Source organism: Chiloscyllium punctatum, chromosome 1, assembly GCF_047496795.1.
Source record: "Chiloscyllium punctatum isolate Juve2018m chromosome 1, sChiPun1.3, whole genome shotgun sequence".
NCBI classification, from domain to species: Eukaryota; Metazoa; Chordata; class Chondrichthyes; order Orectolobiformes; family Hemiscylliidae; genus Chiloscyllium; species Chiloscyllium punctatum.
In genome coordinates this window covers 105987515-106008751 of record NC_092739.1, presented here as the reverse complement: position 1 = coordinate 106008751, position 21237 = coordinate 105987515, and the positions used below count along the sequence as shown (strand labels likewise).

The 21237-nt window shown below is 39.4% G+C and overlaps 1 protein-coding gene across 2 annotated transcripts in view; it reads right to left on the bottom strand.

Annotated features, from left to right (window-relative positions):
* The window catches only part of fancg (FA complementation group G), a 68569-nt gene that overhangs the window by 12601 nt on the left and 34731 nt on the right, over nt 1-21237 (bottom strand). For both annotated transcript variants that reach the window (XM_072571704.1, XM_072571710.1), the window contains 4 exons: nt 14858-15024; nt 14191-14257; nt 7867-8261; nt 3382-3431 (listed from right to left, as the gene is read on the bottom strand). In XM_072571704.1, coding sequence (XP_072427805.1) covers nt 3382-3431; nt 7867-8261; nt 14191-14257; nt 14858-15024 — 679 coding nt within the window. The remainder of the gene's footprint in view (nt 1-3381; nt 3432-7866; nt 8262-14190; nt 14258-14857; nt 15025-21237) is intronic.

Here is a 21237-nt window from a genome sequence, read left to right as displayed (position 1 = left end):
TGTCAGTTGGGCTTGTAGTGCAGTGCAGTGCAATGGCAGTGTATTAAAAGCTAGAAAAAATGTGTACATATCCAGTACCTGTTTAACTGACAAAAATAAATGACAGTCATTCGCTGATTCATTTCTCAGGGCAATGTTTCCATCAATCACAATCTGTCTGGTTTATTACTTAAGCAAAGCTCAGCAGTTAACATGCAATTATGATTTGCTTGTGCATTCTGTACAGCAACACTTTTCCAATCAGAGCTAACCTGCAAACCAATCAGTACTCTCCTCTCACGCAGTGTTAAAGGTTGGTTACCTCCTTAAATTGGTACTTTTGTAATGTCCTGAGGGCATGAAAAGAAAACTTCAATAAAACTCAACTTCTAACGCAAGCAATGCTCAAAATCTGTACTGCCCTTTGCATTTTTAATGTCTTCACTAACTTCCATTTGAAGGATTCAGTGTCTCCTAAAGACCTTAACCTGATATTTTTGCTTGTGCTGAGACACAGCTGAATTTAGGATATGCTGGCTAGCCATTTATAACATACTTAATTTCTCAGGATGCATTATCATGCAATTAGGTGTACTAATCAATTAACTCAGCAATTTCTATACAACAGCTTTTCAGAGGTAATTGAATAAAAGTTGAGATTAAATATAATAATCTTTACTTAAGTAAAATGAATATTTTGTTTTAAAAACGGTCTTAAAGGACTGTTTATACACTTGTTGCAGCTTTTGCCACGTATTTGATAAATGTCAGAAAATTCATTAAACTCAGGAAATAGATTACATTTTAATGCAATTTAAGTCCTGATTCATATAAAATAGTGTAATCCAGCAAACAGCATACAGTTATCTCGCTATAACAACTAAGCTATTTATATTTTCTACTTAACAGAGAAGGAAGGAGCAGGACATTGAGAGACAAATTGATGATGGAAAAAGAAACAAATATTTAAAAGCCACACAGGCAACACCAAGTATGAATGGAGTCCACGGATGGGAGGCTGGCTTCCATGATGATCTGGGCTGTGCACAAAACTATGTAGTTTCTTACGGTTCTGGGCAGAGCAGTTGGCGTACCAGGCTCTTATGCACCGAGATGGAATGGAGGGGACAGGAGGGTGGAGAGAAGGGGAAAATGGTGGAGAACATTAGTTAAGGACAAGGGAGCATTTGGTTGCCTATAGACTTTTCTAGACAGAGGTGACTAGTGTCAAGGTTCACTTGTATGAGAGTTAAGAGGATCATTCAAAAGGGGTAGTGAAGGAAATAAGGGATAATTGATTTGATAGCACGAAGGAGGAGCAATGTGGAGAAGCACACTAAAGTTGATGGGGGGGGGGGGGGGGGGGGAGGCGACAAGAGAAATGGGAAAGAAATCACTGAGACCAAATTTTTCCTAAAACCCCCAACCCAAATAAAAAGTCAGCAGACTTTTCAATTTAATAAGTTTCCATTTCACTATCTTCCCTCTGAAGAGAGATGGGAAAGAAAGGAGATGTGTGAAATAACGAAACAGAGACAAAGAGAAAGGGGAACAAGACAACAGAGCTAATTGTAATATGTCATATACAATACCACAGAAAATAGTTACATTTGTTTTTGAAGCAGCCAATTCTGTTGTGAAAATAATTAGCTACTGTAACGGCAGTGCATCCAAGGTAAAAACAATGACTGCAGATGCTGGAAACCAGATTCTGGATTAGTGGTGCTGGAAGAGCACAGCAGTTCAGGCAGCATCCAAGTAGCTTCGAAATCGACATTTCGGGCAAAAGAAGGGCTTTTGCCCGAAACGTCGATTTCGAGGCAGTGCATCCAAGTTGATAATAATGGGATTGATGTGATAATGCCAAACTAATATGCTGGGACAAAAACCATCACTCCCCAAGTTAAATGGCTTAACAACATTAGAAAAATTTCTAGTAGTTGGGTGCATTGTGGAGAAGAAGATGTAGATGCACAATGTAGGGTTTGCTTACTGGGTGATACTTGGCATCTAGTGGTGTACATGAAGTGTTTAAAGATAGGGATGAGGATTGAAATATTCAACACTATTAAAGGGCTGGTGGGAATTGGGGTGTGCTGCTTTCAGCATTTTGAAGTACAGAAAATACAGAAATAAAACATCTGAAGTAGGAAGATTTGTGAGCTGTGCATCTACTGGGAGGGTCAGAGTAAAAGAAATTTGGCTACACTCCAGCAAGGGTATACACTCATTGGGAGCATTGGAAAGAACTATCAGGACTTGGAATCGATTAAGGGAGGATCTTCATATTTTCATGTATTAAGTAGCTTCAACAAGGAAATGATTTGCCATTTAATAATTAAAATACTTCTCGAAGTTATTTTTTAAACTTCCTTCTTGGCTATACAGGGTTGATTTTAATTAACATTTTAATGTAGCTTTGCACAGGAAAATTCTTCATACTATTGCTTCTCCAATGAGCATGTAGTCCTGGTTTTGGTGACTAATGCATTTTTAAATACATTGATATGGCACAAAGTGCCTGAAACATACTGTCCACAAACATCAGACCTCTGAGAAATACAAGGTTCCTTGTTCCTCAACAGTAAATGCAACACTGATAAGTATAACTTTTTTTTAAACTGTAAAGTATGCTGAAACCCTTCTCCAACAACTATCCACTGCATAGTTGATTGCAACATACAATATTGTGTTAATTTTGGGTTAAATAAGTTAATGTATGCAGGCAAAGCTCCAGTTCCAGTGATGGAACTCTCATACTTGCCCACAGTAACTGGGACAATACCAGTATTCAAGTGAATTCCCAGCACAAGCCCAATAGTTGAGCATTATATGATCAACTTTACAAATACATTTTGGTTGTTTTATTTTGTGATTTTATTCCTATTCTTTTCAGCTACACACATTGACACAAGTGAGAGAATGAGATTGTAATCTGGTTGAGTTTTGGCAAAAAAAAACTGATAGATTGGATCACTCAGGTTTCAGTTCTTCATTGTGCTCATTTTCAGCCAATCAGTTCAGAAACATAACAGATATATTCTAATTTTAGTCAAATACTCATTTTTGTAGTTTGGAAGTATGGGGCTTTTAAAACCTCAATTTGTGTTATACCACTATGGCTGCAGGCTACTTAACTGATTTCACAGGCAATAAACTATAAACTTGGTGGAAAAGTTCCCTTAAAATGCAAATACACACAAACATAATCTTAGACTGTGTCACAGTGCATCACAAAGTATCGTGATTTCATGAATAGGTTTCATACAGTCAAATCAAAAACTGCAACAAATTTCATACTTACTGCTGGTGCTCAGACTATTTTGTGCTACATTAAAAAAAAGTGTTATTGAAAAGTAAAAGAATAAAACTGAAGGTTGAAGTATTTCAAATATATTTTACCTGAATCAGGAGGGCAGACAACTTGAACTTTAAGTAATAAATTTATACACCTGTTAAAATAAAAGTCATAACATGATCCTATAATATTGAGCCATTAATGCAGAAAAATCTCTACAAAGGCTAGATATTCCTTTTAAAAATCAAGACATTCTTCTCTATTTCTGTGCAATCAAAATTCATATTAGTACAGAATCAGAGAAGGATACAGCCTAAAAGGATGTCATTTGTATCAGTTTCTTTAAAAGTGCTATCCAATTGCAAATCTCTCCAGACAGGTATTTTAAAGTCATATGAAGCTTGGTTAGCAAGTTTGCAAAGAACACCATAAATGGGGGTATAGTAGACAGTGAAGAAGGTTATCTAAGCTCACAAAGAGATCGTGATCATTTGGGCCAATGGGCTGAGGAGTGGCAGATGAAATTCAATTTAGATAAATGCAAGGTGCTGCATTTTACTAAGATGAACAAGGGCAGGACTTAGGCAGCTAGGGCTCTGGGTAGTGTTGTAGAACAGAGAGACCTAGGGGTTCAGGTACATAGTTCATTGAAAGTTGTATCGCAGGTAGACAGGGTGGTAAAGGCAGCATTTGGCACTGTTGCCATCATTGTTCAGACCATTGAGTGCAGGAGTTAAGACAATCATATTGCAGTTGTACAGGACATTGATGAGGCCATCTATGAAATACTGTACACAGTTCTGGTACCCTGCTACAGGAAGTATATTATTAAATTGGAAAGGGTATAGAGAAGATTTAAAAGAATGTTCCTGGGACTGAAGGTTTTGAGTTATAAGGAGAGGCTGGATAAGCTGGGACCTTTTTCACTGAAGCGTAAGAGGTTGAGGGGTGGTTTTTACAGAGGTACATAAAATCATGATGGGTGTAGATAAGTTGAATAACAAAAGGACTTTTCCTGACAGTAGGAGAGTCCAAAGCTAAAGGGCATAATTTTAAGGTAAGAGGAGAAAGATTTCAAAGAGACTCAAGGGGCAATATTTTCATACAGAGTGTGATTCATTCATGGAATGAACTGCCAGAGAAAATGGTAGATGTGGGTATAGTTACAACATTTAAAAGACATTTAGACAGGTACATGAATTATAAGGGTTTAGAGGAATATGGGCCAAAACACAGGCAAGTGGTGCCAGTTTAGTTTGGGAAACTTGGTTGGCATGGATGAGTTGGACCGAAGGGTCTGGTTCCATGCTATATGACTCTAATGACACGCAACACATTCCAGAACTCAGTGTGTAATTTTTATTTCATCACATCATCTTATATTCTTGACATTTTCTTTACATCGGTCTCTTTTGGTTCCTTTATTCTTTCAAGGGATGAAAGCATCTCTGGCTAAGCCAGAATTCATTGCCCATCCCTCATTGCGCTGAAGCAGTTAAGAGTTAACTTACATTGCTGTGGGCCTGCAATCACATGCAAGTCAGGCATCATAAGGACAGCAGATTTCCTTCCCTAAAAGGACGTGAGTGCATCAGTTGGGCTTTTACAACAAATTGGCAATAGTTACATGGCTGCAATTTGCACTTGCTTTTATTTTACCATTCCAGACTCTGGTTACTGATCCTTTTGCCAATGGAAAAGAAAATCTCCTTAGAGTCGCAGATTTATAGATGGACAGTACGGAAACACACCTTTGTATCCAACTCATCCATGCTGACCGGATATCCTAAATTAACCTAGTCCTACTTGCCAGCATTTGGGCTACATCCCTCTAAACCCTTTCTATTCATGAACTCATCCAGATGCCTTTTAAAAAGTAAGTGTTATCATTGTACCAGCCTCCACCACTTCCTCTGGCAGCTCATTCCATAGACACACCACCCTCTGCGTGAAAAAGTTGCCCTTTTAAATCTTTCTCCTCTCACCTTAAACCTATGTCCTCTAGTTTTAAACTCCCCTACCTTGGGGAAAAGACCTTGGCTATTCACCATATCCATGCACCCCTGTGATTTTATAAACTTCTTTAATATCATCCCTCAGCCTCCAACACTCCAGGGAAAAGAGCCCCAGCCTATAACAGCCTCTTCTACAGCTCAAATCCTGCAACCCTGGCAACATCCTTGTAAATCTTTTGTTAACCCTTTCAAGTTCCACAACATCCTTCCTATAGCAGGCAGACCAGTATTGAATGCAGTATTCCAAAGTGGCTGAACCAATGTCCTGTACAGCTGCAACATGACCTCCCAACTCCTATACTCAATGCACTGACTAATAAAGGCAAGCATATCAAGAGCTGTCTTCACTATCCTGTCTACCTGTGACACCACTTTCAACAAACTATTAACCTGCATCCAAAGGACTCTTTGTTCAGCAACACTCCCCAGAACTCTACCATTAAATGTATAAACCCTACCCTGATTTGCCCTGCCAAAATGAAGCACTTCATGTTCATCGAAATGAAAATCCATCTCCCATTCCTCAACGCACTGGCCCACCTGATTAAGGTCCCATATTTTTGCACTGTGTTACCATTATGCACTTGGAACAATGGCAAGTGCATGAATGATATAGTGGGCAAAAATCGAACATCTATAATTTTGAAAAGTGCAGAAAGCTGGGATAGGAGCTGCTCGCATTTGCTTCTCTCAATTGAGGGCTCTTTTCAATCACTATTTGAAGAAAGTGGATCATGCTCCAGGTGCCTTGGAGAAAATTAAGGCGGTGGAAGAATATCTGTGACAACAGCCTAGGACAGGTCTGTACAGCACTGCTTCTGTCACAGAACTCGATTTTCCCGTTTTGGCATGGATGATTTGGCATTTTTCTTTTTAACTGGTCTTTACTTTTCTGTGGACACCATGAGAGCAGTTTTCAGTAGGCATCACTGGATACTGATTTTAGGAAATGATGATCACACTAAGCGATCCCTGACACTCATCTGATCAATGGTGCTAATAACTCTCATTCAATGTAAAAATCAACACCACAACTTGGGTCCAATGACCAACAGGACAACTACAAATATACAAGTCTTCATCAAGTATATGTGAATTAATTACTTTATAGGGAACTTCATTTTTAACAAATTATAAAAGGCTATTTTGTTTGTGAAAGCCTAACTCTCCAACAAACCTGGGCAATTTATACAACAGTATACTCTCTCAATTTGTTCACCTGAATGAGGTGAATAATCACAAAATAATGATGAATCACCACTGGAAAATAGACTGAAAATCTCAAAAGTTACATTTGAATAACTACAAACAACGATTGAAAACAACTGTAACATCATCAGACTTTTTAAAGTACTGTACTGTTCAAAACTAAGTAAATATTGCAGAAGTGTCCCAAATGACGTCAAGTAAGATAGAAATATGAAAGAAAACTAGTGAATCCCTTTGCTTCTGGATTATTAGGGTGTAAATCAAGGCAGAAAGAAGCAACTCAGACTTTGCCACAGCTTTCAGCTCCACACCACCAAAAAGGAACAGATCACGAAACAGAAACAGAACTTAATGACAACATAAAAATGCACAACATTTTTATAGGGTGAGCAGAAAACTGAGAAGGGCAAGTTGGGCAGGGTCAGAATCTGAAGGAAAAGTGTGAAAATGAGATGGATATAAACAGGACAGAAAAGAAGGGAAAAGAAAAATGGATCAAAAACAGAAATTGCTGGAAAATCTCAGTAGGTCTGGCATGATCTGGAGAGAAAAAAGAATTAATGTTTCGGATCCAGTGACCCTTCTTCAGAAGTTCAATGCATTGATGCTGCCCATCTGCTGAGATGTTCCAACAATTTCTGTTTTTTGTTTCAGATTTCCAGCATTTGCTGTTCTTTTAGATTTTTTGTCTAAAGAAATGAATCATGTAGAGGAGGAAAAGGGAATATCAAACGGTAAGTTTTAACTGCCATATTACAGAAAGAACATTATGGAACTATTAAAATGGTACAATCTAATGCTCTTCCAATACTTTGCATCATGCTTAAGCAAGATTCAGAGCAGCAGAATTTATTTCTACGAAAGGAAAATGAAAGCTCAAAAAGACAATCTTGAATCGAACCCTAAGAACTGTATGGCTTGATCTTGAAAATGAGTAGCATGGGTTAAAGGTCAGGACAGGGAAGATAAGGGAATAGTTTGAAAGATGCAACTGTCTGAGGACAGTGAATAGTTATGGGCAATCCAAAGTTGACAAAATCAGTAATTTGGACAGTAATGTTGGTCAGGACCTTGCCAAGAAAATAAAAGTGAGGAGGAATCCAGGGACAAATTTTATACTGCTTTTGAACTCAGACTAGTTTGTTGGATTAAAATAACCTTTTCTACTCCTGTATATTTTCCAAGATGTGGAGGTGCTGTTGTTGGACTGGGGTGAACAAAGTCAGAAGCCACACAACACCAGGTTATGGTCCAACAGATTTAAAATCACAGGCTTTTGGACAGCTGGTCCCTTGTCAGCTGAAGCCTTGGCAATGCAGAGCTTGGAATCGTGCAAAGAACAGTGTACTTAAAACATCTACTCACCGAGTAAAATTAGTAATCGACTCCTTATTATTTTTCAAGAGAGCAAACGCTTGTCCTTGATATAAAAATGCAGTTGCTGACCATAATATATAATTGAGAGTTTCTTTCTTCTTCGTCCCAAGTATTTGCCACTCACTGAAGCCATTCAAAAGACAGTTCCGAGTCCTGGTGTTGATTTCTGGGGCTTCAGTGCTTTTGGAGCAATCACTGGACAGCCATTCATTAACTCGAATTTCAAACGTCAAGTTTTCTGAAATTAAACATGTCACTTTGCTGGCAATTTCCTCAGAAACAGTAATGACATCATTAAATCTCTGACAATGCAAGAGTGCTACTGCTGCTTCCAAATAGATTTCAGGAATTCTAGGAATGGTGTGATCTGCTACAACAAATACCTGTGAAAAAGCACAGTACGATTCAAAATTGAAAACAATGATAAAGTTTTAATGCAATGCCTTTTAAAAAGGCAACCTGAAGCTCATGGGAGCTGACTCACCATGTCCCACCATAGAGGAAAGACAAAGACAGAGACTGAGACAGAGAGATTCAGGGAGTGAAATAAATAAAAGTCAAGCAGCATAAAAGAGAATGGAAGAGAGAGGTGGAAGAGAAAAATTATAATGTGAAGAAAGCAAAAACAGATAAGAGAACAAGCTTAGGCTCAAACTTAATGTGTGCAACAGAACACAAAATATGCTCAGAAGCAAAATATACTGTCACCTGTAAATTGATGTTTCAAAGTTAAGAACACAAGATATAAAAATATAACAAATAGGAATAGGAGTAGGCCATTCAGCCCTGCAAACCTGCTATATATTCTATAAAATCATGGCTGATCTGCTGTAGCTCTCAACTTCTCTTTCAATCTAGCTCCTCATAGATTTTTGAAATATTGAGGACTATCTTCCTTCTCTTTAAAGATTTTCAGTCAGCTAGTCTTCACGACCCTCTGGGAGAAGACATTCCTTCACATCTCAGTGTTGAACTAGGTTCCCTTATGCTATACCATTTTCCAAAGTTTGAGATTTCCCCCACTACTGAGAACATTTTCTCAATGCCTAACCGGTCAAGCAGCCTTAGGGTGCCACCCCTGTATCACAGCTGGTAATAAATGCTCTATTGCAATTTAGTAAGATTTTAACATTTGTGAGGCAGTTCTGTTGAAATAATACCAACAACAACAGGTCTGCATATAGCTTCTGATCTGGGCAGATTTCTCCAGGAATAGTAAAAGTCATCTGCTGAATCAGCCTTATCCTTGTTTTCCAAAGATGACACTCAACTTTCCATCTCTGTCATCGTATGGAGCAGGGACATTCCTCCACTGGAATTCACTACTGGATTCTGACCCATTACCATCCCCTGATACTCCTCAGTTCATTAGCTGCATTAATTTGATATGCCTGAACCTTGTCTCAAGAACCCCCTTCTTGACCAGTCTTACTGCTCCCTGCATGATGACCTCACACCAAAGTTCAATTCAATCCATGCTCCAAGATTAACATACAAAATAAAAACATGCAAATTTGTTGTTTGTAGTGACATAGGTAGGATGCTGCAAGAGGTTCTGGATAAAGATTATGAGCAGCTAGTGAATGTATTAAAAAGCAGAACAACAAATGAATAATCTCTGGATTTTAACCAACAACAAGTAAATTGGAGTAAGGTAAGTAAGAGTAAAGACTTAAATGCATAGATCAAAGATTAGTTTTGGAGGAAGAGGTTTTGATTTATGGGCCTTTGGCACCAAGATTTGAGCAAGTGAAAGCTATATCGTTGGGACAACTTCACCTAAACCTCACCAAGTTTATGGTTCTGGTGAGTCATATGGTATCAAGGGTTTAAACTAAATTGTGGGGGCAAGGGAGCAACGAAGAAAGATGTGATGAATTTCAGAGCATGAACAAGACAAGAGTGTAAGGTAGCAATAATGCAATTCATAATCTGAACAGTGTGTACAAACTTTATACAGTCTATCAGCAGATGAGGCTAGAGGTTTCCAAAACAATAAGACCACATAAAAGGATAAGGGCAACAGATTCATGGGAACACCATGATCTGCAAGCTCCATCCACGACACACCATCTTGACATGGAAATAGATCACTGATCCTTTGCTATTGCTCAGTCAAAATCCTGGAATTCCCAAATGGCACAGGTGTGACTCTACCCCAAGTACTGCAGCAGCTCACCATCACTTTCTCAAGGCCAATAGGAACGGAGATGTGTCGACTTAGCCAGTGACATCCACATTCCATGGACACATTAACAGTCCTGGCATCACAGAATACCCAGTTAGGAAGGGAATTCCAGGGTTCTGATAGTGCAGGAATAGTGATATACATCAAGGTCAAGAATGCGCATGACTTGAAGGGTTTTTGCAGATGGTGGTGCCCCCATATATGTGGGCCTTTGCCAGACAAGTTGGTAGAAGTCTGTAGCTTATGGATTCATGGATAAGGACTCTCAAATGCCTATGTCCTGTAGCTTTCTATGATTCTTTTTCCATTTGGATAATATTCAGCTCCTTTATTCTTCCTGCCAAAGCGTATAACCTCACTTTTTTCCCACATTCCAGTCCACCTAAGTTCATCCCCACTCATTTAATTTGTCTATATCCCTGTATCAGACTACGTCATCCTCACTGGTTCCCTTCCCACCTATTTTTGGGTCACCTGCAGACTTGGCCAAACTACATTCACTTTCCTCATCCAAGTCATGAACATACACTGTAAATAGAGTCACAGAGCCAGACAGCACGGAAATGGACCCTTTGGTTATGCCCCTAGTTTTGAACTTCCCCACCCTAGGGAAAAGATCTGAGCTTTTCACCTGATCTACACCTCACATGAATTTATGAATCTCTCGAAGGTCACTCCTCAATCTCCTACCCTCCAGTGAAAAAATGTCCCAGCTTCTCCTTATAACTCAAACCCTCCAGTACTGGCAACACCCTGGCAAATCTTTTCTGAACCTTCTTCAATTTAACAATATCCTTCCTAAAGCTGATGTCTGTGACAAACATTAGTTACAGGATGCCATGCTGAAAATAGCTCCCCTTATTCCATCTCTGTGTCTTATTGGTTAGTCCATCCTCTACCCATGCTCATATAACAACTTTAAGACTAGGGGCTCTTATTGAGTGAGGATTGATCCCTAGGTTTGATGATATGACCTATATAGACCACGTTAGAATTCAATTCTGCTGTTACTGATGGCCCACATCTCCCCATGGATGGCAAGTTGCTAGATCTGTTCAAATGCTATCCTATTTAACATGGTGGTGATGCCACACAATATGATGGAGGATATCTTCAGTGCAGAGACTGGACTTGGTCTCCACAAGTCTGTGTAGTGATCACTTATTTCAATACAATCATTGACAGACATGGACAGAAAAGTAGATTGGGCAGGTCCATAGATTTTCTCTCTTATTGTTTCCCTCACCACAGCTATATCCTTGTGGAGTCAGCCAGCTTGATCAATAGTGGATGCTACCAAGCCACTCTTACTGATGGACGTTGGAAGACCCCACAGAATGTACCCTGGCCACTGTCAGCATTTCCCAAGTGATGTTCAACATGGAGGAGAACAGATTAATCAGCCAAGCTTGGTGGGGTCATTGGTAATCATCCCCCAGTTTCTTGGCCTATGTCTGACCTGATGCCATGAGACTTCATGAGGTCTGGATTCAATGTTGAGGACTCCCAGAGCATTTCCATCCCAACTATATACCACTGTAACACCTCCGATGGGTCCACCCTGTCAGTGGAACAGAACATACCCAGGAAAGGTTGATGGTGCTGTCTGGGATACCTGTAAGGTACAATTCCATGAGTATGACATACAAGGCTGTTGCCCGACTTGGTCTGTAAGACAGCTCTCCCAATGCTGTATAGACCCCCACACGTTGGTAAGGAGGACTTTACAGAGTCAATAGGGCTGTGTTTACTGGTGATGTGATTGTGCCTAAATCAATACTGGTGGTCTGTGCAGTTTCATCCATCTGTTTAGACTTTGTACCAGTTTAATACAAAGCAGAGGCTTGCTAGATCATTTGAGACAGCAATTTGGAGTCAACCACATTACTGTAGCCAAACAAAAGGATGGCTGCTTTTTTTCCCTAAAATACATTAGAGACCTTGCAGTGCAGGTTCATAGCTCCTTGAAAGTGGAGTCGCAGGTAGATTGGATTGTGAAGGCGGCGTTTGGTATACTTTCCTTTATTGGTCAGAGTATTGAGTACAGGAGTTGGGAGGTCATGTTGCAGCTGTACAGGACATTGGTTAGGCCAATGTCAGAATATTGCGTGCAATTCTGGTCTCTTTCCTATCGGAAAAATGTTGTGAAACATGAAAGGCTTCAGAAAAAAACTTACAAGGATGTTGCCAGGGTTGGAGGATTTGAACTATAGGGAGAGGCTGAACAGGCTGGGGCTGTTTTCCCTGGAGAGTCGCAGGCTGAGGGGTGACCTTATAGAGGTTTACAAAATTATGAGGGGAATGGATAGGATAAATAAACAAAGTCTTTTTCCTGGGGTTGGGAATCCAGAACTAAAGGGCATAGGTTTAGGGTGAGAGGGGAAAGATATAAAAGAGGCCTAAGGGGTAACTTTTTCACACAGAGGGTGGTACGTGTATGGAATGAGCTGCCTGAGGAAGTGGTGGAGGCGAGTACAATTGCAACTTTTAAAAGACATTTGGATGGGTATATGAATAGAAAGGGTTTGGAGGGATATGGACCAAGTTCCGGCAGGTGGGACTAGATTGGGTTGGGATATTTGCTTGGCATGCACAAGTTGGATTGAAGGGTCTGTTTCCATGCTGTACATCTCTATAACTATAATGAGCAGAATGAATTTTTTATGACAATCAACAATGATTACATTAATTTTTAGTTCTAAACAAAAATACATTTGCCATGGTTGGGATTCATGTTCCCAGAATGCAGAATGTTAACCTTGGGTTCTGGATTCCTAATCAATGACTAAACCACTGGCCTTGCCTATCCTCGGAAAATATTCTTCTCACCTCCAACTTAAATGGGAGACAACTTATTTTTAAAACTGTTCTAATCTCTCCGATAAGGCAAAACAGTCCGTCATATCCCCTCAGGATCTTACATTTTCACTCAGCTAGTGGTTCAGATCTGAATGCACTGACTGGGTGCAGTGTGCAATTTAAGTATTCAAAACGGAATTAGATTGTTATCTGAAAATCAAGAATGCGTAGGGTTATGGGGAGATGACAGGGGAATGGCATCATTTAGAATTCCTCATTTAGAAAGTCAGTGCAGACACGAGAGGCAAAACGGCATCCTTCTGCACTGTATCAATTCGATGACTTGGAATTCTGTTCTCTCGTTCCCCCACCTCTAATATTGCTCCATTTCTCCAATTGGTTGACTTATGCCTCTTTCCCACAATTCTATCCTGCACCTTCTTATGAGTCGTTCCTCTGTACCATTCCACCTTTGTAAAGCTTCCAATTCTGCCCCCAACCCAGTCTCCTCCCTCCAGTTTATTTTCTCCAATGTTCAATTTTCTTCCTTAGCCATTGTTCACTCATCCTACCTCCCCTAAATAACCCTCCTGACCTGGTTTTCCTAATATGAAACACCAAGAATGACAGTGATTAAGAATAAGAGCATAAATTGCTGTGGATCAGTCAGAACTAGGTCTAAGCTTGTAACCATACACAATCATAGAATTATACAGTACAGAAAAGGCCTTTTGGCCCATCAAGCCTGTACTACCAAAACAGTCATTGAAAATAATCAAAAAGCTCATGAAATATTGGCCTTTATTTCTAGAGGCCTGGAGTACAAGGATGTAGAAGTAATGCTGCAGTTATACAAAACCCAGGTCAGACCCCATATGGAGTACTGAGAGCAGATCTGAGCATCACACCTCAGGAAGGTGATATTAGCCTTGGAGGGAGTACAACACAGCTTTACAAGAACAACTTAAACCTTGAAATCCAGTTATGAGGAGTAATTATATAAATTAGACCTGGTTAGTTTAGAATTTAGAAGGCTGATTATCTGATTGAAGTCTTCACAATATTACCAGTAAAACACAGAGTAGAAAAAGATTAACTATTTCCACTGAGTAGGAATTCTCGAACTAGGGAGCATCGTCTGAAAATTAGGGCCATTTAGGGAGAGATGTTAGGAAGCATTTCTATGTATGAAAAGGTGGTAGATGTTTGGAACTCTTTCATAAATGGCAACGGATGCTAGATCAGTTGTTAATTTTAAATCTGAAATAAATACATTTTTGTTAAGCAAAACTATTAAAGGGACATTGTGTAAACAATTCACTCACTTCCCGCTGAGATTCCTCAAGAAAAGAAGCCAGTAGATCAAGATAATGTTCTGCTGCATCTTCAAACCTAAACAAAACAGTATTTAAAATTGCAAAAAGTGAAAATGAATCTAAAAACCATTAACTAAATTTTGTTCTTCAGTCTTTCGGACACAAACAGTAGTTCAAGGAGTGTGTTCAATGAGTAGCCGATTCAGACAAGGAATATCCCTGGCCGAATCACTCAGCTATGTCAAGCTTCACTTAGGATATGAATATCTTTGACCTCAGCATTTGTGGAGTACAGATTCGGAAGTCAGCCATGGCCACACACTCCTGATGACTTGCAGTGACTTCACCCTTTAATCCCTGTACTGAAACAGCTGATGTATCCAAGCTCACATGTGGATCACTGCAATTCAGACAGGAATCAAAGGATAGCTGAAATAAAATTGATTTAACCCTTAATCTTGAGTTGCAATTATGAAGAATACTTCAAATAAACCCTCTTTCCCCATCACAGAAAAGCCTCAGTACCTCACATTTCCATCTATTGTTGGAAATGTAGGCACCATTGTCAATCCATGTGCCCAGGCCTCTTGAAAAAAAGTGCAGACTGCCTTTATGAACAACTGTAATCTAATCTGTTATTCATATGTTTACATATATGGGAATTTTGAAATAGTACCTTCCCATCTGGAGAAACCTTCTGGCAAGTAAGTGCTTTACATGCACCCAGTTTACATTGGTCAACAAATGACATGTTGCAGGAATCTGTACAAGTTGTTCAGGTCGGATCAGAACTTGAGAATCAACATCATTACCAGCTTTGTATTGATCCCAACTGTCCAGTGCCTAGAAAATAAAATTTAATAATTCCATATTTCAGCTCACTGGTATTTAAAATTAGAGTAGTACTAAAGTTATATAAAGTTTGGATTTATGATGCATAAAAAGGTAGGCTGTATAAAAAGTACTGAATGAGAGGGAATTATTAATTGGACACAGAAAATAGGCACTGAATAAAAAGGCTAGATTGCCTTGACAGGATACATTATATATCATGTTGAAAACAAACAATCATGTATTTATTGACAAGAGACAAAAGAACTGCAGATGCTGGAATTCAAAGTAGACAAACAGGAGGCTGGAAGAACATAGCAAGCCAGGCAGCATCAGGAGTGAAATCAATGTTTTGGGTGCAATCCTTCTTCAGAACCAGATATGGAGGTAGGGGGACTACAAATGGAAAAGAGAGAGAGAGAGAGACATGGTGGGTGGGTGGGGAGAGTAGCAGAATGGTGAGGTAGCGATAGGTCGACATAGGTAGGGGTACAACCTGGTTGTTAGCTGGAATGGAAGGGAGGAGATGGGAGTGGAATAGAATTTCAAATAACCTTCCTGCCCATTCCCTGGCTCCCTCTCCAGCCCTGTCTCCTCCATCCCATTCCTTCTACCGACCCTCCTGCTACCAACTGGATTCATCCCTCCCATTAACCAACCAGGCCATACCCACTACCTGTGTCCACCCATCACTACTTCACCATTCCCCACTCCAACCACGTCCCCTGCCCCCGTCACGTGTAACTCCCCCTACCCAATATCTAGTCCCAAAGAAGGGTTATACCCGAAACATTGACTTCTCCACCTCTTGATGCTGCCTGGTTTGCTGTGTTCCTCCAGTCTCCTGTTTGTCTAATAGTGTATTTATTAGCCGATAACCAAATATTTTTCGTAAACATTAAAACAATTCAAACAAGAGCTAATTTTCAGAGTAATGGGTCCAAAGTTCTACAACCTCTGTATTTTACAGCATATAAATAAACCATTCAAGATAAACATACCACTGGTGATCCTCTGGAAATTCCCTGTCTTGTTGTCACATTTTTACTTGACATTTTAAAAAAAATATTTATCCACCTTCTTTTTAAAAAGTTATTTGGAAATTCTGCTTCCATTATTGTTTTTCTGATTTAAATATCTATTACATTCTAAGGATGTGGGTCAATCAAGAATTGTTAACACGTGTTACTCATGGCATATTTACTCAAAGTCAGAAGGATTCATATCACAACCCAGAACAAGTATATATTATTTACCATTTTGTTTAGAGTTGAAGATAAACTAGTAGTATTTCTTCACACTATAAAGCCATTTCAGTCACTCTTACACATTTCTTCACCTGTGTCTACTTCCTTAATTCCCACATAATATGGTAATTAGTATTCCCTTAGAGATTAAGTCGAAACTGTGGTTGCTTTAAGTGTTTACTCATACACAAATTTGATTTTATGCCCCGTCTTTGGGTTGAAGAATAAACACATCTGGTTCAGTGATTTAAATGAAGTTACAGAGCAGCACTAAACCAATACTGCAGAATGTACCTCATACATCAATGTTCTGGGGCCTGCAGGCATGGACTGGAACTTAAGTACTTATGGTCACTTATTATCATTCTGGATCTTTTCTCTGTTTTAGGCTAATCTATATTCTTTACTTGTAACACTCTGTTTTTACTCTATGACTTGTACCTAAGATGGTGCCATTAAAGGCAGCCGCTGTAAAAACTTTTCACTGTACTCCTGTGCTTGTGAATTGGAGTACATGTGACAATAAAGAGTATTCTAGAAGACCATTTTTTGCAGGAGCAGAAGAGGCATCTCAATTTACTGTAATTTATGAAAACAATTGATAAACAGAACACATGAATAAATCTGTACTTTTATGCTTTTACACTAATTACAGCATTGCTTCTATTTTAAAGCGAATGGTTAATTCAAACAGCAAGGATCAAGCAAGACCCCTCCAAGGTCTTAGCAGCAGCAGTGCTGTCCTCTATAGGGTCTAAAGGTCTAGGATCACTTAAGAATAACAATTTGTTCATTCTAACAGAAGGTGAATATTATGAGACACATGCTATTGTCTTTAGTTTAGATACCAAACATGCACATGGTCAGATTTGATTTTGATGTGATTTGTACTGAGATACAATGAAAAGTATTGTTTTGCATGCTAACCAGAACAACATGCAGAACATAGTGTTACAACTACTGAGAAGGTGCAGAAAAAGATCAACCTTACTATATGGGAGGTCCATTCGTAAGTCTGATAACAGTGGAGAAGTTGTTCTTAAATCTGTTGGTTCATATTTCAAATTTTTAGATCTTCTGCCAAATGGAAAAGGTTGGAAGAGAGTATAACCAGGGTGGGAGGGTTTTTTAATATATTGGCCGCTTTAGGAAGTATAGACTGACTCAATGGAAGGAAGGCTGATTTTCGTGGACTGGGGTGCATTCACAACTCTAATTTCTTGTAGTCTTGGGCAGAACAGTTGGCATGCCACACTGTGAAGAATCTGGATAGGATCCTTTCTATGGTGCACCTATAAAAATTGGTAAGAGAGTCAGTGTAGATGTGCTGAATTTCTTTAGCCTTCTGAGGAAGTACAGGCATTGGTGTGCTTTCTTGACTGTAGCATCAACCAGGATAAATCATTGATGTTATTTATTCCTAGGGACTTGGAGTACATACATCAGTACCATTGATATAGGCAGAAACATGTCCTCCTCTCCACTCCCTGAAGTCAATATCCATAGCGTCATAGAGATGTTCCAAACCCTTCCTATTCATATACCCATCCAGATGCCTTTTAAATGTTACAACTGTACCAGCCTCCACTAGCTCCTTCATTTTGTGGAAGAGATTGTAGTCTTTATGCTATGCCATTAAGAACTCTGTCTCATTGTCACTTGAGATCCAACCCACTATGGTGGTGTCATCAGCAAATTTGTAAATGGAGTTACATCTGAATTTGGCCAGTTGTGAGTATATAATGAGTATAAGTGAGGGATCCACACAAATTGATGATTGCCATCTAATTATCAAATCAGGTTTCAACAATTCCTTTTAATCAATGAGGTTTAGTCCCAAAGTGGGTACACATGAAAAATAGGAGCAAGAGGAGGTCATTTGACCCTTGGAGCCTGCTCCATCATTCATTACAATCATGGCTGATCATCCAATTCAATAACCTGCTCCTGCTTTTCCCCTTATATCCTTTGATTAATTTAGCCAAAAGTGCTATATCCAATTCCTTCTTGAAATCATATTATGTGTTGGACTCGACAGCCTTCTGTGGGAGTGAATGTCAAGGGTTGACCACTCTCTGGCGAAGAAAGTTTTCTTTATTCCAGCCCTTCTCCTTAATCTGTGACCGCTAGTTCTAGCCTCCCCTGCCACTGGGAACATCTTTCCTGCAGCTATGCGGTTAAAAAAAGAACAAAAAAAAAGCTTCTAAGCAATGTAGTTTCCAGTTCTCCAAGTATTCTGAGGGCAGTAAAAATGTGGCCAAGTTTTAGATCAATTTTAGTAGGGGTCAGTTTTCAAGGTTAGTCAATCCCTGTCAATGTGAAAACTAGAAATGTTTTATTCTCAAAGAAAGAATAAAATTCCTGCCCATGATCCTGGTCCTGAATCCAGTGTTGACAACTGCCTTGCATGCTTGATAATTATAATTCTGTGTCTTTTATTAGTTATTCAACTAATCTTTAGATATTAGGTAAGTATTATTTTACTGCATAAAATTGAATATTGTTGATTACTGTGTCCTAGCCTTGCCTGATTGTATATTTCTGTTTAACTTAAAGCCTCTGAACTAAACAGGTTAAGATGTCATTTTGAAACATGAAATTGTATCAGCCTAATTACGTCAAGCAAATCGGAATTATCTGAATATCCTTTAATACCATTTCCTAGCACCTAATCAAGTCTGAGATTAACCCCTAACACAATAGCCTGTTGTATCCCAAAACAATGTGAAATAGGGATCAGACAGGAAAGTGGAGCTGAGATCAAGGATCTCAATAAGATTAACCATGATCTTAATGGATGGCAGAGTACATTCAAAAAGGGCATATTGCATGTTCCTTTTCCAATTTCTTATCTAGTAAAGCAACTTTGGGAAAGCTGAAAATTAATGGTAAAGTTACTCAAATAGCAATCCACAGGCTAATCGTCTGGTGGCCGGGTTCCAATCCTACCACAGCAGTTGGTGGAATTTATAATAATGGCGCGGTGGCTCAGTGGTTAACACTGCTGCCTCATAGCGCCAGGAACCCGGGTTCAATTCCAGACTTTGGCAACAGTCTGTGTAGGTTTCCTCCAGATACTCCAGTTTCCTCCCACAGTCCAAAGATGTATTGGCTATAATAAATTGCCCATAGTGTCCAGGGATATGTAGGTCAGGTGGATTAGCCATGGGAAATTCAGGGTTACAGGGAAGGGGTAAGGGGGTGATTCTAGTTGGGATGCTCTTTGGAGTGTCTGTCTAGACTTGTTGGGCCAAATACCCAGTTTTCACACTGGGGGGATTTATTCTATAATAAACTATGGAATCGCCAGCTCATCTCAGTAATGAAGGCATCTGGTTCACTAAAATCCTTTAGAGAAGGGGATGTGCTGTCTTTAGCTGGTCTGACCTACAATAAGACTCCAGACCCACAACTATGTGATTAACTCTTAATTGCCCTTTGAAAAGTCAGCAGTTCACTCAGTTCAGGGCAACAAATACTGGCCTTTACAGTAACATTGAGATCCCATGAAATAATATCAAAACAATCTTCTCATATTTTAAAACAGACTCGATCTAACTTCTTCAATCTTAATGAACATTTGCACTTAGTCTATCGTCAGTTACTAATTAATCAAATCTGAGCTAATTTAATCCTATCGGTTTCACCCAGTTCATCTTCTCCAACCCTCAAGGATAAAGCAAGAAGCGCTACCTACCTCACTTAACCATTGTGAATCCAAAAGACCTACATAATGACAGCATAATATCAAGAGAACCAGCAAAAATGTATCTTTTTACAATTAGCATCTCTAAATTGAAGGTACCCTCTCTGTCCTGCTATAACGTAATAGTTGCACTCGTGTGACCTGTGTTGTAGAAAATCATGCAAGAGAAATAACGGGGCCTATGGGAAAAACAGGGTTGAGGTGAACCACCAAAGAAAACTGTAAAAGTTGGACAAAGATAATGGTTAGCCGAACACAAACAATAGCACAGTCTAAGTAAATGTTAATATCATATACTTTAATGAAATAATACAATAAATTTAAACTTTAAGGGATTTGAGTTTGCTGAGTTACAGTACATTATTAAGACAGGAGCTGAGGGTTATCATTACTTTCAGGTGCAGTTCTGGATGCAGGGTTACAATGAAAGAAAATATTTAGTTCAGAAATGGATGGCTGTGCTTCACTGTTGTCAGACTTTTTCTTGGGGGGGGGGGTGGCTTAAAAAAAGGCATCTAGTTTTTTGCTGCTTTGCCATCTTTATTCTTTCATGAAGAAACTATTCATAGGGTGCCGGATCAGACTTTATGCCATGCACTGCTATACTGCTGCGTTCAGCATTGTAGTCATTGTCTTCTAAGATCTGCAACTGCTTCTCAACTTCTCTCAGGATAGAAGACAAAAGAGAAGTGAAAAGTTGCTGCTTCCTGAATTTCATTGGCTTCATCTCAAGCTTCAATTGTCCCCGCAGCAGCAAGTTGTTGTAGATCAGTCTTCACTTCTTCAATAGCCAGAATGTCTTTCCTCAAATTTGGAGACCAGAACTGCACACAATACTCCAGGTGTGATCTCACCAGAGCCCTGTACAGCTGCAGAAGAACCTCTTTGCTTCTATATTCAATCCCTCTTGTTACGAAGGCCAGCATGCTATCAGCCTTCTTCACTACCTGCTGTACCTGCATGCTTGCCTTCATTGACTGGTGTACAAGAACACCCAGATCTTTGAACTGCCCCTTTACCTAAACTGATTCCATTTAGGTAGTAATCTGCCTTCCTCTTCTTGCCACCAAAGTGGATTACCATACATTTATCGACACTAAACTGCATCTGTCATGCATCTGACCACTCACCTAACCTGTCCAGGTCACCCTGTAATCTCCTAACATTCACCTCACATTTCACCCTGCCACCCAGCTTTGTATCATCAGCAAATGTGCTAATGTCATTACTAATACCATCTTCTATATCATTAACATATATTGTAAAAAGCTG